This window comes from Parasteatoda tepidariorum, chromosome 2 (assembly GCF_043381705.1).
Source record: "Parasteatoda tepidariorum isolate YZ-2023 chromosome 2, CAS_Ptep_4.0, whole genome shotgun sequence".
NCBI lineage: Eukaryota > Metazoa > Arthropoda > Arachnida > Araneae > Theridiidae > Parasteatoda > Parasteatoda tepidariorum.
The window spans coordinates 18,748,087-18,766,291 of NC_092205.1; the positions used below are offsets into that span (position 1 = coordinate 18,748,087).

Below are 18,205 nucleotides of genomic sequence, written 5' to 3' on the forward strand. Positions count from 1 at the left end.
GGTTATAAGAGGGCGGTCAGCCAAGACAGTGCGACCGTGAATATAAAAAAAAAACACTCGTCAATCAGGATTCGAATAACAGCAAAACTGGAGACAAGTATTTACAAAGATTAAAGAAACAGGCCACTTTCATTGAATGCGATTTTTTTTCACAAGGGAAAAAGTTCAGAATGCAAGACTTTATTGGTGAGTTTCTCGCGGAAAAGTTTTTTACACCAATCCCAACCTCATTCGCATGCGATGCCATTAAAAACGCACTTCCATTAAAAATGGTCCTTTAGACACTCAGCTCATCATGTAAAGCGAACGGCTGGCTTTGTAATCAATATTTGCCTTTTTCATTATTATTTATATTAACAAAAGCCAATCAACAAAATCATGAAATCTGCCAAAGGTGATGAGGGAAAAGAGAGAGAGAAAAAGAGAAATTCAATAGTTCTAGTTCAACCTGATATTTTTCTCAAAAAAATAGTGAACTTGGCAGAAAAGTTCTTTCTCAGAAGTAACTGTTTGTCAGGAATTTGTCCACTCATAATTGCAAAGCATAGATGACGCAGACTTTTCATGCATAAGGGCTAAAAGCACACTGTCGTCCATTAAAATGAAATCAGAACCAACTGAATCTCGGACTCAAAGAAAAAATATTGATAGTAAAAAAAAATTAAAAAAAAAGTAATGACGCCACTTGCAAAGTGCTAAAAGTGGGAACACGGGATTCCAAGAAAAAATATTGATTGTTAAAAAAACAACAAAAAAAAAACAGTAACAACGCCACTTTAAAAGTCATGGAGGGAGGTCATACGGCTATTTATTATGATGCCTCTCCAGACCATCAAGTATTTTTCCATAATGAAATGGTCCAATTCTCAAAGTGTAGAAAGTAGGTAAAAAAATGCGTTAAAGTATCTCCTAGGGACATTCTACCTTAACGGCTGCCAAAATATGTCCCGCGGAGCCCTAGTGTTCCTGGTTTTGAACCTTTGAATCCAACCAATAATACATAATTTAGAAATCATTTCGGTCCGTAAGGCATTTCCCGCTACAAGTTTAATAGTTAATTATTCTAGAACTAACTATCGAATGTTAATTTTTTTTATTCCATCGTACTCCTCTTATCGTTTTTTCTACACATTTTCGTAAATTCAAGTCTTTCTATATTTTTAGCCCTTGCAATTTTTTAACATATAGAGATATTTTTAGCTGAAAATGTTAATTAAATAAAATTAATGTAATGCAGTTAAAATTAATGCAATAAAATTAATATAATACATAATTTTAATATAGGGGAGAGTGGGGTCAATTGTAACAGAGCAAAAATTTCGAGTGTCGGGTTCTAGATTTGGTTCCTAGGTGGCGCACAAGGTATATTTAATAAATCTACATGTACACCCCTGCTGGCAGCCATTTTTATGTACTTTTGAAAGAGTTATATCACAAAAGATATTTTCACGCTTAAGTACTTTTTTTGGTATTAGAATATTATATTGTAACAAAGTACATAATTTTGTTTAAACAAATAAAAATTATTAACCGAACATGAAAGTGGACACCTTAATTAACATTTCAAAAAAAAAAAAGATTAGTTTTGTTAATTAACTACCATTTTTTTTAAACAAATGAAGCTGAAATGGCGTCTTGGGGACGATTGTAACAATAAGTAAAGGGACGAATGCAACAGCTGAAAATAAATAATCTTATGTTTACAAACCATTACTTAACTCTTTAAGAACCACCAATAGTTTCCTATATCATTTATATTATGTTGCATGTGCATTATTTTATTTGTCACCTTTCACAGCATAAATTAAAATTTTTAACCCCTTAAAGTTAAAAGTTTAACCCTTTAGGTCTCTGCTCATTATTATTTTTACTCCTAAAATATCACTACTATTTTGATCAATAAAAAAATATATCACAACTATGATAATATGTATAATTAACTATGTTTTAGTTGAATTTATGAACTGTTACAATTGACCCCGTAAGTGGGGACAATTGTAACAAGTGCACGACTGTCAAAAATTGTTAATAACTAATATAATAACATTTAAAATAAGGTATTTATTTTTTTTCTAGTAGAGGATAGTTTACTTTACTCGTCTGTCAATTAATACTAATAATATATTGGATTTTTTGTTAGTTAAAAATAGTTAAGTAAAAAATGTTACAATTGACCCCACTCTCCCCTACAGAGATATTTTTAGCTGAAAATGTTAATTAAATAAAATTAATATAATATACAGTTAAAATTAATACAATAAAATTAATATAATAATTTTAATATACAGAGATATTTTTAGCTGAAAATGTTAATTAAAAAAATTTAATTTATTTAAAAAATGTTTAATAAGTTTGCTTTCATCTAGGCTAAATATTTCTGAGTAAAAATCGCTTTTTCTGCTCTTATTTAAAATTCTCATCTCAAGAGGTTAAGAAGAGAGTTCTCTGTCAATTTTTCTTTTCTTTCTTTCTTTTTCGTCATGGCATGTGTTTTAAGATAGCAAAATTTCTATCTAGCAAATTAAGAAAGAACTGTTTTATTAAAGTAACTGTCAAACTAACTAAACAAGGTTCTAAACGATTGCGTGGAAGGAAAAAAAAAGAAGAAAATCGTGAGTTTTAAAATCCTCAAATAATAATAGAAAGTGACAATAGCACCGAAAGAAATATCAACGCTCAGCATCAAAAAAATATCTAAGGTAAGTATTAATACCAAGTAAACTAAAAATACTGATATTAACACGAAACATACCAACATTTTACAACACAATATAACATAGAATTACCGGCTATGGTATGTTTAGTGTTAACGAAACAAAGTAGCGATACTATTTCATTATAATTTTCGACTTGAGTTTTAGCTTATTGATTGTTTTTGTTAATTTACGTCGCACTAGAGCTGCACAATGGGCTATTGGCGACGGTCTGGGAAACATTCCGATGGATGATCCGAAGACATGCCATCACAATTTTGGTCCTCTGCGGAGGGGATGGCACCCCCGCTTCGGTAGCCCGACGACCGGCGCGCGAAGTCGAGCACTTTACGGTAGCACAGTTTAACGAGGACCAATACCGCACACCCTCCGTCCCTACGCAGACTGATCCAAGTGGTCACCCACCCTCACACTGACCGCAGCCAGTGATGCTTGACTTCAGTAATCTGCTGGGAACCGTGTCTTAACGATCAGTCCACTGCGGGACATGTGGGCGTGGCACAGCTAGAGGAGCGTTTGTTTACTTTTTGAAATTAAAATTTAACAGCTTTAAATTTGAGTAAATACATAAAACTATACATCTTTGGAAAGCTCTTGATTAAGAGATTTCAAAAATGTAAAAATCGATTTTTTGAAGGCTGGGTGGGTACTGACTCCAAGAGATTCAGTATACTAAAATAAATGTCACAAATGTAAAATTGTCAATTTTTTGTTTTATACTCTATAGAAAAAAAAGATAAAATTCTTAAAATTTTATACTTTTTTGATTTTTTTTTCTTATTTGAAATTGAAACATTTAAAGAATTCCAATCTAAACACACAGTTTTTTAGTTTAGCATAGATAATTGTTTTTGTTTTAACAACTAGAATCTTGAACAGCGCATAACTAAAACACTAAGTTACATTTTCCTTCTACCGACTAAACACATATGAATTTAAAAAATTTATATTTTATGTTCAGATACATCATTTAATATGTTTCCTATATATTCCCTAGTCTTTGTCAGCTTTTTAGGGTAAAAGGAGGTATAGTTTTGGAAATATCATCTCTGGAATGCAAGCAACGTTTACAAACTTTTGATATAGTGATAACTATACAATTCGAATTTTGAATTAAAAATCAAATATTTACCAACAAAACAGTAAAATTAAATGTTAATATATATAGTTAGTTCTAAAAAAAACTTTATTTTAAATTAAAATATGTTATAAAACGTTAAAATGAAATAGAAAAAATTAGCATTAATGCAACAATTGTAACAAACATTGCTGTTCATAGATTGTAAAGAAGTGTGTGATTAGTTAGTTTGCTGAGAAAAAATAATTTACAGATTTCTTTGAATGGGAACACAAAAGCTTTCAGAAAAAGAGTGCATTATGAAATCTATTATTATTAAATTATAACTACCAATTTTTGGAGAATTTTATTAAGTTAAAAATACAAAAACAATTTGACCCATTCTGTCAGAATAGAAAAAAAAACTACTACCAAAGCATCAGATCTAACTTGAGCCATAAATGGATTCACCCCACGGACAGAATTTTAAAACAGAAGCAAATATATAAACCACGTCTAGCACAATCTTAGCCTTTCTTAAATTACAGTCCCATTGTTTAGAAACCATGAGAGAATTTTAAGTGACATTCAAGTTTAACAGGGTTATAATGGAGCAAATCTTGATGCAAGCAAAGTATAGCTAAGTTGATGACATTTTAACTATTTGGAGATATATTTCCATCTAAAAAATGTGGGTATAATGGATAAAAGAATTTAAAGTAAGAAAATTAGTAAATAATTTAAATTAGTGAAATTAAAAAAAATATCTAAGAAAAAACTTCCAGCTTTTCTTTAAAATTCCCTGATTTTTCCAGCATAAAAAAATTCCCTGATAATTTCAGGTTTTCAAGGAATCATAACCCAGATTTACCATTACAGGGGGCGTAGCCAAATTATTCAACAAAAAATAAGCACTTTAAAAAAAATATCATAATTATGCGGGGTTGGAAAGTTTGTTGGACAGTTGACGGTTTTATCTTGTTTTAACCGTCATGTCGGAAGAAAAAAAACTTAAGGCATTTTTTTTTAACAATTGTCAAAAATCATGAAGTTTTGAATCAAGAAATACGAATGGCGTTTTCATACACTACGAACTGACAATGCACTGAAATAGATCGGGGTTGAATTCATTTCGAAAACGTTGAATAGAACAATGTGAACTGTGTCTTTTTGCATAACTCGTAGAGAAAATCAACATAATAAAGGAAAAGTCTCATTTTGAAAAAGGGAAAATTTAGCACTTTTTAAAAACACCCAATGAAAAAAAGCACCTTTAAGGGCTTTTATAAAAAGAAAATCAAAATTAAGCACCTTTAAGCACTTTTCAAAAACGCTATGCACCCTGCATTAGTGACTATGATATTTTTAGCACAGTTTTAATGAAATATATGTTAGCTTGATTATACGAATTCAAACATTAAAGACTGAACATAGCTCATGTGAACAATTTTCAAGTTCACAAATTTTTTCATTAAGAAATTCATAACTTAATTTTTTTTAGAAATATGGTTCAATCTTACCTAACATAAATTTCATCCTGATAATTCATGAAAGATTGTCTGTTTACTGAACTGTTTTGTTTAAATCTTATATGTTAAAACACAGAATAAAAACAAGCATACTTACAAGTAATTCTTTACAATTTATTCAAATTCCTAATATTCTTATAGACTTAAAGAATCATCACATCACTTAAAAAATAGAAGTAAAAATTTTTTAATAAATGTAAAAACATTTTTTTTCTTTAGTTTGTTATGCCATACAAATCTCTGCATGAAGCAGCATTATTATACAGCGTTCATCTGATTTGCTTGTTTTTATATAAACAACTCTAACAATGTTTCAAAAATTTACTCTATGTTCCGCACATAGAAGTATATAAACAGTTTTGTAATACACAGCACAGGATACTATTGCAAAGTGTGAAAAATAGTCAATGACAAAACTTTAGTTATTTAGTGCGTGTACAAAAAAAAATTATTGAGGTCAAATATTTATTAAAACTAGGCACATATTTAGTCACTAAATGTTTTGGATAGACAAAACTTTTTTTTTTTAAGTAGGTACTTCTTGTAATTTCATTACAGCAGTTCACATAGTTTCATAAAGACGAGTAAAATCACACAAGTCATTTTACTTCAACGATATATATAACACAAGGCAGATAATACGAGCTCACAAGTTATGTTGCACTATTGAATAGAAATGTAAATCTGGAATCATAATTTTTTTTTCCCCTTTAACTTAAAAAGGACTAGATTGTTTATATTCACTAAATAACTCAGTATTTTATTTGATTGATTTCATAAAAATTTGACTTTTCAAGCAGCAAATCATATTTAATAAAATGGAGTAAAATTAATCAACTGTTCCTGTCTAGCCACACATTTTTTAGTTACCTTTTAAACAAAAGATATACAATACAAGATGGCAAACACTGCATTTTAAAATTTCTTGTTTAACATAAATTAAAGTATAGTATAAAGTAGTTTGAGAATTCTAAAAATTAATAATAAAACAATGGAAAAAATGCTTACACACTGTATATATGTATACTGCAAAACAATGCTATATTGAATGTTGAACACATTATCGAATGTTGTAGGACAAATTTCATAATCTTATATACTATAGTTATTGTAAAATCTTTTACAGAGTATGGACTTCCAAATGTGGATCGAAGATTTTTTATGGGATTCTACAAATGAGAATGAAAAAGAATCCATAGCAAGGTGGGATACATATGATGACGTTGCTAGGGTTAAGATGATGTTCTGGAATCTTTAAATTTGTAGCTTTACCGCATGTTTAAAAGTTTTTATTACATTTTCTGAATTATCTAACTTTTGTCCTTAATTTTTTTAGGAAAATAATTTAAAGGGTGGTCTCTAAAAAAATCTTTACACATAAAGAATATAAGGTAGAAAATGTAATATTAATTGTATGTAACACATTAAAAATAGTTTTTGAAAGGGTTAAATTTATACATAATGATTTATATATTTAACACATCTATCTCGTTGCTTATAATGCATCAATATTTCATGATTTTATCAAGAGTGTATAAATAAACTCCCTGATTTCCATATAATTTTTTTAGTGACTAATTAGTCAAAAAAAAGAAAAACAATGATGTGTGTGCCCCCCTTCCAAAAAAATTAAAACACCAACAACCAAAATAATTTTTTAATAAGTGAAATTAATTTAATAACCTGCTCATGGAAGATATCTTAGTATTTATTTCAAAGTATAAAAAAAAAAAAAAAATCAGAAAAAGAAATTTAAAAAAATGCTCATTTTTTAAAAGAAATTCTAAAATTATACAACACAGAGGAAATTATGAAGTATGACAGCTGTAAACTTTTTACTTTAGTCCAACAACAAGAAACTAAAAAATACAGAGCTTGAAGAAATTTTCCATAAGTCATATAACAAGAAACTCACAAAGTCAAATATACATTTAAGTGCGCATTTTAGAATTTTTTATCATAAAATATTAGGCAAAAACATACAAAAATACTTTGCACTATTTGCTTTCCAGCCAGACAGAAAAAAATAAGTAAAATTAACCTATCCTACAAGTATAACTTAATTTTATAAAAAATTTTTTTTCTTCTAAAGTATACACTAAACTAGCAAACATTCAGTCATTGTATACAAATATATCAATGGTTTATCAAATAAATAAGGAAAATGACCATTGATATATATATATATATATATTCTATTTCATACCAAGAATATTTTTTAGTTCCTGTTTTTCTTTGGCAAACGCTTTAAATGAGTTGCACTCTGTTGCAAAGCCAAAGTCAATTATGTAGGCTTGCTTGTCATTACATTTATGCATTAAAACGTTCTCCTCCCTTATATCTCCATGGAGAACTCCTAATTGATGGATCTTCTCTAACGCAGCAAGAGCTGCGCCTTTTTGCTCATTAGATAGATGATGAAGCATATTTATTGATTGAGCTTCAAGGTACTCCATCACTATTACATGCCTGCCTTCCATAAATCCACTAAAATATATCTTTGGCACAATGTCACCTTGTAATGGTTTCAAAATTTTATAGATATTATCCTCATTTTTCAGTTCAAGGTCTAGTTCATTTTTAATATTATCCTTGGACTTGTCACCAACTAGCTTTGCAGCAAATAACTGGTTCTTTTCATCAAAGAGTTCAACAACGCTTCCATTTCTGCCAACTCCAATAACGTTTCCCATACTCACACTGCGTCCCAGATTTTGGCTACATTTTTTTTCATCTTTCTTCCTCCTCTTCCCACCAGGTTTCGTGATCCCTCTTTTTTGACCCTTTGAGTCAATAGTTTTGTTTAAGGGCAATAAGATAAGTTTTTCTTTTTCTAGAATGGGATCTCTCACAGCTGTTTGTGCCTTGTATATAAATTCTCCTATTCTTTGAAGTATATTAGAGTCATTAAATTTTACAGCTGGAGACACTAACAATTCATCAGATTTATTTTCCTGCCCTCGTTTCAGTATTACAAAAAAAGTATGAATGTATGTAGACAGTATTCCATAAGCTTCAGTATATCTCATATTATATAAATACACTTTTAATCGTCTTAGTGCAAGTCGAAAATTAAACTGCCCAATACATTCCTTTTCTCCACCTTCTTTTTTTTGTCTTTTTATGCTTTTTAGGAATCTTTTTGCAACTATACCTTCAGGAAGAGGAGTATATTTAGCTAACTCTTCTGCTCGATCTTGCTGAGTCATCGTATCAAATCTGGTGATGTCGGCCTTGCAAAAGGCATTGCAAGGTTTAATTTCGACACATAGAAAAGGGAAATCTTCAACATCGCACAGCTGAAAGTCTGGAGAGAACAAGTTAGTCGGGGGTTGGGGCACATCTCTGAATATTCTGTACGAATTAAGATAACTTTGTAATGGACATAACACATTGGCACGGAACGCATCAACGGCCTCACTTTCGTTACACAAGTCAGGAGTTATGAATGGAAAGAGGGCCAATTGTCCATTATTTGGTATTTTAGACCCAAAGCCTTCAAATGTTTTATTGATGGAACAAATCACTGGTTTTCCATTATATCTGTCTTGGGGGCTTCTGTTGGATGATTGACTGAAGCAGACTCTCCCAACTGGTAATTGCTGGCTGAATAAGGATTCCATGGAGTGCAATGTACCTGATGACACTCCATAATAGACTGGATGGGGATTTGTTCTAAACATTTAGTTTCTGAAATAAATAAGTGAATCTTAAATCACAGGAGACCATTCCATTAGCAATTTTAAGTACAAACAAGTACAAGCAATTTTAAGTACAAGAGTCAGATTACTCTTCTCTGAAATACTCTTATTACACTGTTAATGAACTTTAATTGTCTGCAAGTTTCTATTTTGGACGTCAAAAATGCCCCATGCATCAAAAATACATTGAATTATTATTATTCTTTTAGATAAACTATTCTGAAAATTACTTTGTTGGCAACTTGTTTCTTAAAATGATGCAGTATTAGGAATTAACTTTGTAAGGAGAAAAAATCTGATTACAAATGTTACAGGAATAAGGTTTTTAACCAGTATGAATGCGATTGTATACAGTTACATAACACTTTTCAGAAAAACTCTTATTGCATTTACTACAAAAATAAAATTTCTCACCAGTATGAATGCGATCATGTACTGTTAAACATCTCTTTTCTGAAAAACTCTTATAACCAATACTATAAGCATAAGGTTTCTCACAAGTATGAGTGCGCAAGTGATTATTTAGATGAGTCTTCTGTAAAAACTCTTTTCACATCTACCAATATGAACGTGATTATTTCAGTAAGACTAGAACATCATGAAAAATCTCTTATTGCAGAAACTACAAGAATTAGGTTTCTCACCAGTATGACTCTTATCTCTTATGTGCATACTCACTCTTATGCGCATTCAGACTACTTTTATGAGTAAAATTCTAATTACATATAATAACAGGGTTCCCTCTCTTTCAACAAAGCAAAAATTAAGAACTTTTAATTTTTTTAAGGAAAAAATGAAGTTTTTTTTTATAAAAAAAATTAAGGACTATAAAAATAGTATGATTGTTTATCATTGATTATACATATGACATCAGCAACAGTGCAAATTATTTACCCTCCTAAAAGAATCAATAAATAAAATAAAAAATTACTAAAAAACAATTTTATTATAATGTAAGCACTGATAAAATTGTATTAATTAACAGAGCTCGCCAATAGAATTATCAGACAATTGTTGCACACCCAGGTTGGATTTTTTAAAAATAAAAACATTTTCAGATTGTTAAAAGTTAACGCCATTCAGATTGTAAAAGTTAATGTATGAAACTTATCTGCATTCCATTTTTAATGATTTCATTAAAATTGAAGAGTAAAATTAAGTGCAGAAATTAAGATTTGCAATCTTTTCATGCATATTAAAAAAAAAGAGTAAACAAAGAAATTTGTCAAAACACTGAAAAAATTATTTCAACAAGTTTTTATATTTCGCTACTAGACTAGCAAATGTGTTATATTTATTTTTATGATGAACTTAAACAAAATTATTTCCAGTCAAACCTGTTCAGAGGAATTAACTTTACATAATGTCACTAAACATTTTGATGAAAAACATGAACTAATTTTAAAGCAACTAAAAATTGAACAAAAAGTAAAAATAGTATATTAGGTTGCAATGTTAACTGAGTAAAATGATTATTCAAATCTAAGAATCTTTTAGTTGAGTAGATTTGAGTTTTTATGTCATAATCTGCTTATCCTTAAGAAATAAAAGTAATAGCGTAAGAGTTATACTAAACATGAGTTAATAGGAGAAATTATAAAACAGAAAAAAGAAAGAGAAAATAAGAAAATTAATAAAATGTTTCTATTTGATCAGGATATAATAGCAGAAACAAAGAAAGAAAGAATTAAGAAGATTAAATTCAAACAATGTGGTGAATACACTAGAAAAGATCAAATGCTCTTACATAAATTAAACAAACCTAAACTACCAGAGTTATATAATATTGCTAAAGAACTAAAAATACAATGCATTACGAGATATAAAAAAGCTGAGCTGATAGAAAAATACCCTTTCGTCAGACAATATCCCTTTTGATGAAAGCATAATAGTTCCTCAAAAGAAAAAGAGAGACAAACAAATAAAATGTGAAATTTGTGGTAAGTACAGTAAAGAAACCAGGCTACAGCTTCATAAAGCTAAACATAATCTGAACCTGATTTTATTTAAAGTTGCTTTTAAAGGTAGATTATTAACATATCAACATAATAATATCGTGCATGATTTAGACATTCCAAGCTGTATGGATACAATTAAAGATAACGCAAATATTATTAATCTATGTGTTAACTTACGTAGAGTCCTTAACTATATCAACTATGGCTTAAGCATAACAATCGTCCGCTGTTTTAAGTGGCGTCAAAAGTCTACCAATTTCTAGATGATTGAAAAACGGTATGAGAGGAGCTTGGCAAACAATAATATACTATAACAAACAATATAATAATAAACAAACAATAATAAACTATAATTGTGGTAGACAAGGAGAGGAACTGAGTAACCATTATTATCTCTAATCGATATTAAAAACTAAACTAAAATATATCCCAATTCGTTTTTGTTTGTTTTATAATTCAACAATGTGAAGGTAATTTAATTAAAATAACCAAAAATATAGCTAATATTTTTTACAAAAAGAGTGAGCAAAATACTATTCGCGATCGCAACGCTCGAGTACGTCCTCTAACGGGAGCCTGAAAATATTGGTTCTCTATCTAGGTTGGGTATACATGGTTTGCTTGAGGGAGTACCCGATCTGGTGTGATGTCAAAACGGACATTTGACGCCAATACACGTATAGTTAATGGTGGACATGTGCATTATGTTATCAATTATATATGAATTCTCTTTTCTTTTTTTAAATTACAAATAAATTTTTTAAATCGAAGAGACATAAAATGCGAATTTTTCCCACTGCAAATACTTCATTTCATAATTTGATATTATAAAAATTATAATAACTTACTTTATTTTCAAATTGGGAGTTAAATTCAAAAGTGTCTACAGACTTTTATGAATACTGATTACAAAACGAGAGAGAGTTTAGGATTAAGCTCGGACTCGGATAAACTTTTCTTCAATATGGAACTTAATTATACATTATTTTCAGAATTAAGCGTAAAGATCTGAGTCTATTGATATACTATTTTTACTTGATAGATACTTGATTTGTATAGAGATAAGAAAATATATATTTCAGATTCCAGCGGCCATTTCTTAATTAATGTAAGATATTTACTTGATTTTTTAATACATTTTTACTATCACTTCTTGTAAAATTCGTCAATAAACAAAGAAGTTATGTCATATATAATAGCAGAATTAAGAATAAATTGAAAGTTCTAAAAGGGAATTAGTTATAATACGGTTGTAAAATAAGAATTTAAATAAAATTGAACAAAGGTTTTATATTTTGTGATGATTCTTTGAAAAAGTGTTCTCATTAGATGTGGTGCACTTGTGTGAAATGCACAAAAACATCCCCTTTTGTGAATACCTGTAAGTTTTTATATCAAATCAGAGTTTTTGCTTGGCATGTATTATTCATCGCAACTCAGTTTTCCTATCTAGCCTTAACGTTATCTGCACTGGAAGTTCATGAAACTTTTCTACTTACTACATTCTTCTTTAAAGAATATAGTTTGTATTTTATTAAATTAGTTCATTTGTTTGATTAAAGTTTCAAAGGAATTAATTTTTTATCTTAGACTCTAAAAGTTTATTATACTGAAGAATCCATTATCAAGAAAAGTCATTTTGTGAGTCCTTTAATTATTTTCTGAAAATTATCCTAAAAAATGTTTCATAGAGATGAAAAATTTTTTTTCATTTTTTATTAAACAACATTTGTTTTAGAAATACAGATATAAAATTTATTTATATTTTAATTAAAATGTAAATTAGTTTTTAATAACAAAAACAATAACTTTATTTAAATAAGTTTCCTATGTTGAATTTCAAAAAAAAGTAATTTTTTGCATGCTTATAAAAATTGTTTTTTTAGTTTAAGAAAAAGTTCTGTTCTAGAATTAAATTCTGCTTTAAATTCTAGAGAAATAATTTTTAGATTTATAAAAGAAAAAGTATTTTTCATTTTTTTTCGATAAATAATTTTAGTTTTCGAGTATTCATACTCGAATTTTTTAAGAAAAACTGTCACAAATCTTTTTTTGAAAAATATATTTATAGGTTACAGGAAATATAAGTTTTAGTTTTTGCGAATCATGAAAAAATAGGTTTTGCGATTAAAATGAAAAATTTTGTTTTGAAATTGTATTTTTTAAGAAAAATAATAAAATGCGTTTAATAAAATTGCGGTTTAATGAAATAATTATTTTTACGGAACATGTTTCTTGTTTTTAAATCAATTTTTTGTGCAAATAAGTATAATTTCTTTCTTCTTTCTCCTTAAAAAAAAATTTTTAGACAGATATTAGTTTAAGAAATTATTTCTCTAAAAAAATATATTTATCTTTTATGTGTGTATTATCGCTACAGTTAAACATAAATGTATATTATATTTTGTAAAAGTATCCGTGCCAGTAAAAATGAGACTGTCAGTTCTCAAATTAAACAATTACAAACTTGAAGAAAACGCCTTATACTAGAGTTGTATTTTTCACGTTTAACAATAATGAGTAGTTTTAAATACAATTATGCATTCACTGGGTAGAACTTCAATAAAAAAGTGATCAATATGATGATGAAATGCTCTCTGAGGCATTTCAGTAAGGGGTATACTGAAAGTTAATATGATATAAGATAAAGATTTTGTTCTTTTTTATACAAATCTGCTATTCCATATGTATCATTAGTTTAAATGAGTAAATGCTTCTCAAGTAAATGTGAACTCCAGTTAATGAAATGTAACTTAACATTACATCCCCTGCATTGGCCATCAAACATGATGAAGTATGATAATGAGAAATAACTGAGAATAATGATTTTCCCGTTAACATTATGATATTTAAATAACTTCGTCAAATTTTAATGAGCACGGAATTCTGATTAAAATAGAATAGTATTTCACGTGCTGAAAATGATTTTTTTCGAATCCGTTGGTTTCGCAAAAATTCAAACAAATTATCAATGCACAATGCAAAAGTTATGTTTGAGTAGATGAGCATCTATGAGGAATATTTCATAACTGCTTTACCAGTAACTAGCATGGGTGCAAGTTGGAAAAAAGGCCAAGACTGAAAATATTTTGACTGAAATACCTAATATACACAATACCCCCTCGCCATATGCAAACTATCTAAGAAATCTTTACCATAATACATCAAGTTTAAATACTGTACAAAAAATATTTATTCATGTGTCTTATGATAAAATAACAACAGGTCATAAGAAAGTAGACCAATAACGTAGATCTAAAAAATATTTTTAAGGACAGAAATTTTTTTTTCCGATTTTCGTCTTACTTCCGTCCGCGGAAATTTTTGAAAGACGAAAAGCCGCCCTGGGGACGGAAGACTTGCACCCATGGTGCCATTTTTTTCTTATATAGAATTTGAATAATATGCTTCCTAGATTTATTAGTAGATTTTTTTTCATATTTTACAATATCTAAAGTAGAATTGTAAACATTTATATAAATAACCACAGTCTAAATGAAATTTCTATTTTCCCTTGAATTATTTAAATACTCATCGTATACGGATTTATTTTAGAACCTAACACAAATTGGGATGCATCTATGCTGTACATAAATGTTAGTAAAATTGTCATTTTGGGGTATTTAGAGCAATTAGATTGTTTGATGTGAACCACAATATATTTTTTAAATAAAATATTGAGTGATGTGAATTCTCAGATGCTATTCAAAAAGTAAACTCAAAGTACTATAAACATGTATCAATAAAGTAATTATTTAAACGGAAATTAGAAGATCCTGATACAAATCATTTAAAAATACATGGTTGAAATCTGTGTGGTTAAAATAGCTGATTTATCAAGAATCTACTAAATTGTGGAAACATACAATAAATTTTAATATGAACTAAATTAAAAATAATCCCTAACCGAATGAATCTGTGTATTTTGTAAGTTTTATCATGAAAAATAATCATGCTTATTGTTTTCAGCAATAAATTTCAACGGAAAATGTCAAATTATTTACTCAGTGATCAAAAACAATCTAACATGCTTTTCTATGCTGGAAAAAATATTAGAAAATTAAAAGTTTTATACATGAATCTCTACTATTAAGCGTAAGATTAATGTAGACCTCAAGTCTCTAAGATACGATAATTAATGTTTAATTATTTGATAAAGGTTTTCAGCACCAAATAAAAAAACATTGCATAATAAAGAAATATAAACATAAAAAACACATTGGATATCAAAAACTTTTCGTACATTAAAGGAAAAAACGAGAAAAAAGTGAAGTTTTTGTTTAGAAAAATGATGAAAAAATATTCATATTTTTTAAAATTAAGAAATTTAAACTCTAGTATGAGTTTGAACAAGTGCGGAATAAATATTTACCATAAAAATGGAAACGCTTCGAGCTGCTTGTATTTGCTCAACAGAAAAGCAATCGATACAAAGGCAAACAACTTTATGAGACATAGTCACTGCCTGAGCTAAAATCATTTCTTCAATCAGGATTCGCGATCGCAAAGAACTATAGGGGGCGTTGTTGTATGAGACTAATACCTGCGATTTCTATATGAACAGTCATTCAGTTACTCTAGAGACGTCGTTAATGTAGCACGTAGCATTGCAACGTTCCTTCTTTATTGTGGCTAATTAAATTTAAAAAAGAAAAATGCTTGATATTCTTTCTTATGCAAACGAAAACAAAATGGTATCTCTTTTTATTAGAGAAGGAATATCCAAAACACATCGGAAAAATATTTGTACATTAACAGAAAAAAATATGTATATTCTTATAAGAGTTAAAACCTAATGCCCGAGAAATAGTATTACTAAATTTAATGATATAACATGAAAGGCCCATTTAAACTTTACATTCTATAGTTTTAAGAATCATATTACTTCAAAAATTAAAATGAACAAAAAGTATACATAAGCCTCATAATTTTATGAAATTTAATTTTGTAAACAAAGTTTTTTGACAACAATTTTTATCAAAAAATTTCAAGTTTCAATAAAAATCATTATTTAGAAACTAAGAAACGTAAAATAAAGAATGCTGACGAAACAAAAACAAAAAAACAATTCTTTTTTGTCGCCATTTTTAGTGCTACGAAAATTCGTCTTTGGGATTTGCCAAAAACAAAACAAGATGCAATTTTATTTTTTCAGGAGGGAAATATTTTACCGAAAAAACGAAAATGTACCAATTCCCACAACATAAAACTTTATCTTGGTAAACGTACGTTTTGGAAATGTTATTTCATTTGGAATCTTATTTATCAGAGTTCATATGGCGATATGATTGTTTTGAATCTATGCTAAACTCTATATCGGCTCATTTTCCACCGAAATCCGATTGACTATTTTGATTTTAAATAAAGTGTTTTATTTTATGAATTGTCGCAAAAATTTTAAGTGTAGATTGGCGGCACTTAAAAACCGCCAAATCTGTAGCGGCGGTGGCGTTAATACGTAAGTACCGAATTTTTATTCCATACTTTTCTGAATCATATTACTTCAAACATTGGAATATACAAGAAGTATACATAAACACATAATGTTATACCATTTAATTTTTCAAAAAAAGTATTTTGAGAACAATTTTTATCAAAAAATTATAAACTAAAAAACGGAAAATAAAGAATTCTTAGGATAAAAAAAAGATTTTAAGAATTCTTTACATTGAAATAAAAACTTTCATATTGTTTCTTTTTTTATTATTCTTATAGTTCTTAATCAGACGTAAAAAACCATTCTGTAGAGAACCATCATCAAATGAAAAAAAAATATTTACAAGCAAATTTTTTATTGTAAAAATCATTGCACTTACCTGATTTATGATTCCCGGAGAATTCCAAAATGATAAGTTCCTTGTTTGAAAACTTTATTCTCAAATAATAGATACATAGTTTATACCTTCATTACTTTTAGATAACATACTACACAGCAAAATTTTATAATTGATATGAATTTGAATATGTAGCTAAAAACAGAATAGCTGAATTCTAGTTGAACTTATTCTTTCAAAATTAAAAAAAACTTACCAAGAAAACGATTTAAATTAATTAAGAATCAGCACAAATGGCACTATTTCAAGTAACTTGGATAATTTTTTATTGTTGTTTTCCGAATTATATGGATACAGAAATATATACTATTCTATAACGAAGAAGAATATGCTATAACTATTACAATTCTGTATGTTCTGAATTCATATTTATTCACTGGAATGACGAAAGCAATGTTGACTTCACTTTAATTCGTAATGAATTGAAGACAGAAGAAATGCATTTTACCTTAATACACACATCTGTAACAGTATCCGAAATCGGAAGTCATCAGTTGCAAGTTTGTTGATAATAGAAATTCAAAATTATTGAGGAATTTTTCTTCAAATGTTTGGCGTCTTCTGTTCCTGAAAGATTTACTAATATTCTGGAGATTTTTTTTCATGTTCTTCGGCCTTTTCCTTAGAGAAATTTTGTTTCTTATTTGCTGCTAAAAAATGGCGTCTGATTCTGTCAACGTTTTTGATGGAATTAAATGAAAACGTGATAAATTAATGTCTGATATTTACAGGCTCCCGCTAGACGGCGTACTCGAGCGTTGCGATCGCGAATTCAAATAACAGCAAAAGTTGGAACAAATATTTGAAGAGATGAATGCAATTTTTTTTTCACAGAGGAAAAAGTTGAATGCAAACATGAACTTTATTAGTGAGTTTCTCGCGGGTAAATTTTTTACACCAATCCGAACCACATACGCATGCGATTCGCGATCGCAACACTCGAATACGCCATCTGGGGAGAGACCGGTTTCATGCCTTTAGCCCTTCTCCCTTCCCTCTCCTCCTCTTTTCAGTTATATAGGAATGTACTACGATATTTTCCCTTTTCTTAATATTTTTCCTTTTTACTTAATAAAAATATTTTCTAAAATTTCCCTGATACTTTTCTTTAGAACTATGTTTAATGTAGTTTTCAGTTCCATATAGTTTTTCTTGTTAAAAGATTTTAATCTATATGAAAATCAAGAGAGAAACTAACGCACTTCCTTCCTCTATGACTTTCCACACGCTAATGGGGAAAGCATGTGAAGTGTTGCCATAGGAAAAGAGTTCTGCTCTACGCCACCTGCAGCCCATTTCGATCGCCAATTCCATCAAAAATGCACTTCCATTAAAAATGGTCCTTTAGACGCTCAGCTTATCATGTAAAACGAACGGCTGACTTTGTAATCAATATTTGCCATTCTATTTTT

General features: G+C 28.8%; 1 protein-coding gene across 3 annotated transcripts; it reads right to left on the reverse strand.

The window, feature by feature from the left end:
* Positions 1-5,393: 5,393 nt before the first annotated feature.
* Positions 5,394-15,340, reverse strand: LOC107448334 (uncharacterized). 3 transcript variants are annotated; one of them, XM_016063489.3, is made up of 3 exons: positions 15,203-15,340; positions 11,137-11,267; positions 5,394-8,990 (listed from the first exon to the last, which is right to left on the reverse strand). In XM_016063489.3, exon 3 carries the CDS (start codon positions 8,981-8,983, stop codon positions 7,496-7,498), a length of 1,488 nt encoding a protein of 495 aa, XP_015918975.1. In that variant the 5' UTR covers positions 8,984-8,990; positions 11,137-11,267; positions 15,203-15,340; the 3' UTR covers positions 5,394-7,495. The 3 variants fall into 3 exon arrangements, with proteins under 3 accessions (XP_015918975.1, XP_071033334.1, XP_071033335.1); XM_071177233.1 differs by having other exon boundaries at positions 11,137-11,218; positions 15,203-15,333; XM_071177234.1 differs by lacking the exon at positions 11,137-11,267 and having other exon boundaries at positions 15,203-15,335.
* Between the last annotated feature and the right edge of the window lie 2,865 nt (positions 15,341-18,205).

Bases quoted from the DNA above. Each gene is read 5' to 3' on its own strand.
- LOC107448334 (XM_016063489.3), bottom strand. From the start codon at position 8,983: ATGTTTAGAACAAATCCCCATCCAGTCTATTATGGAGTGTCATCAGGT.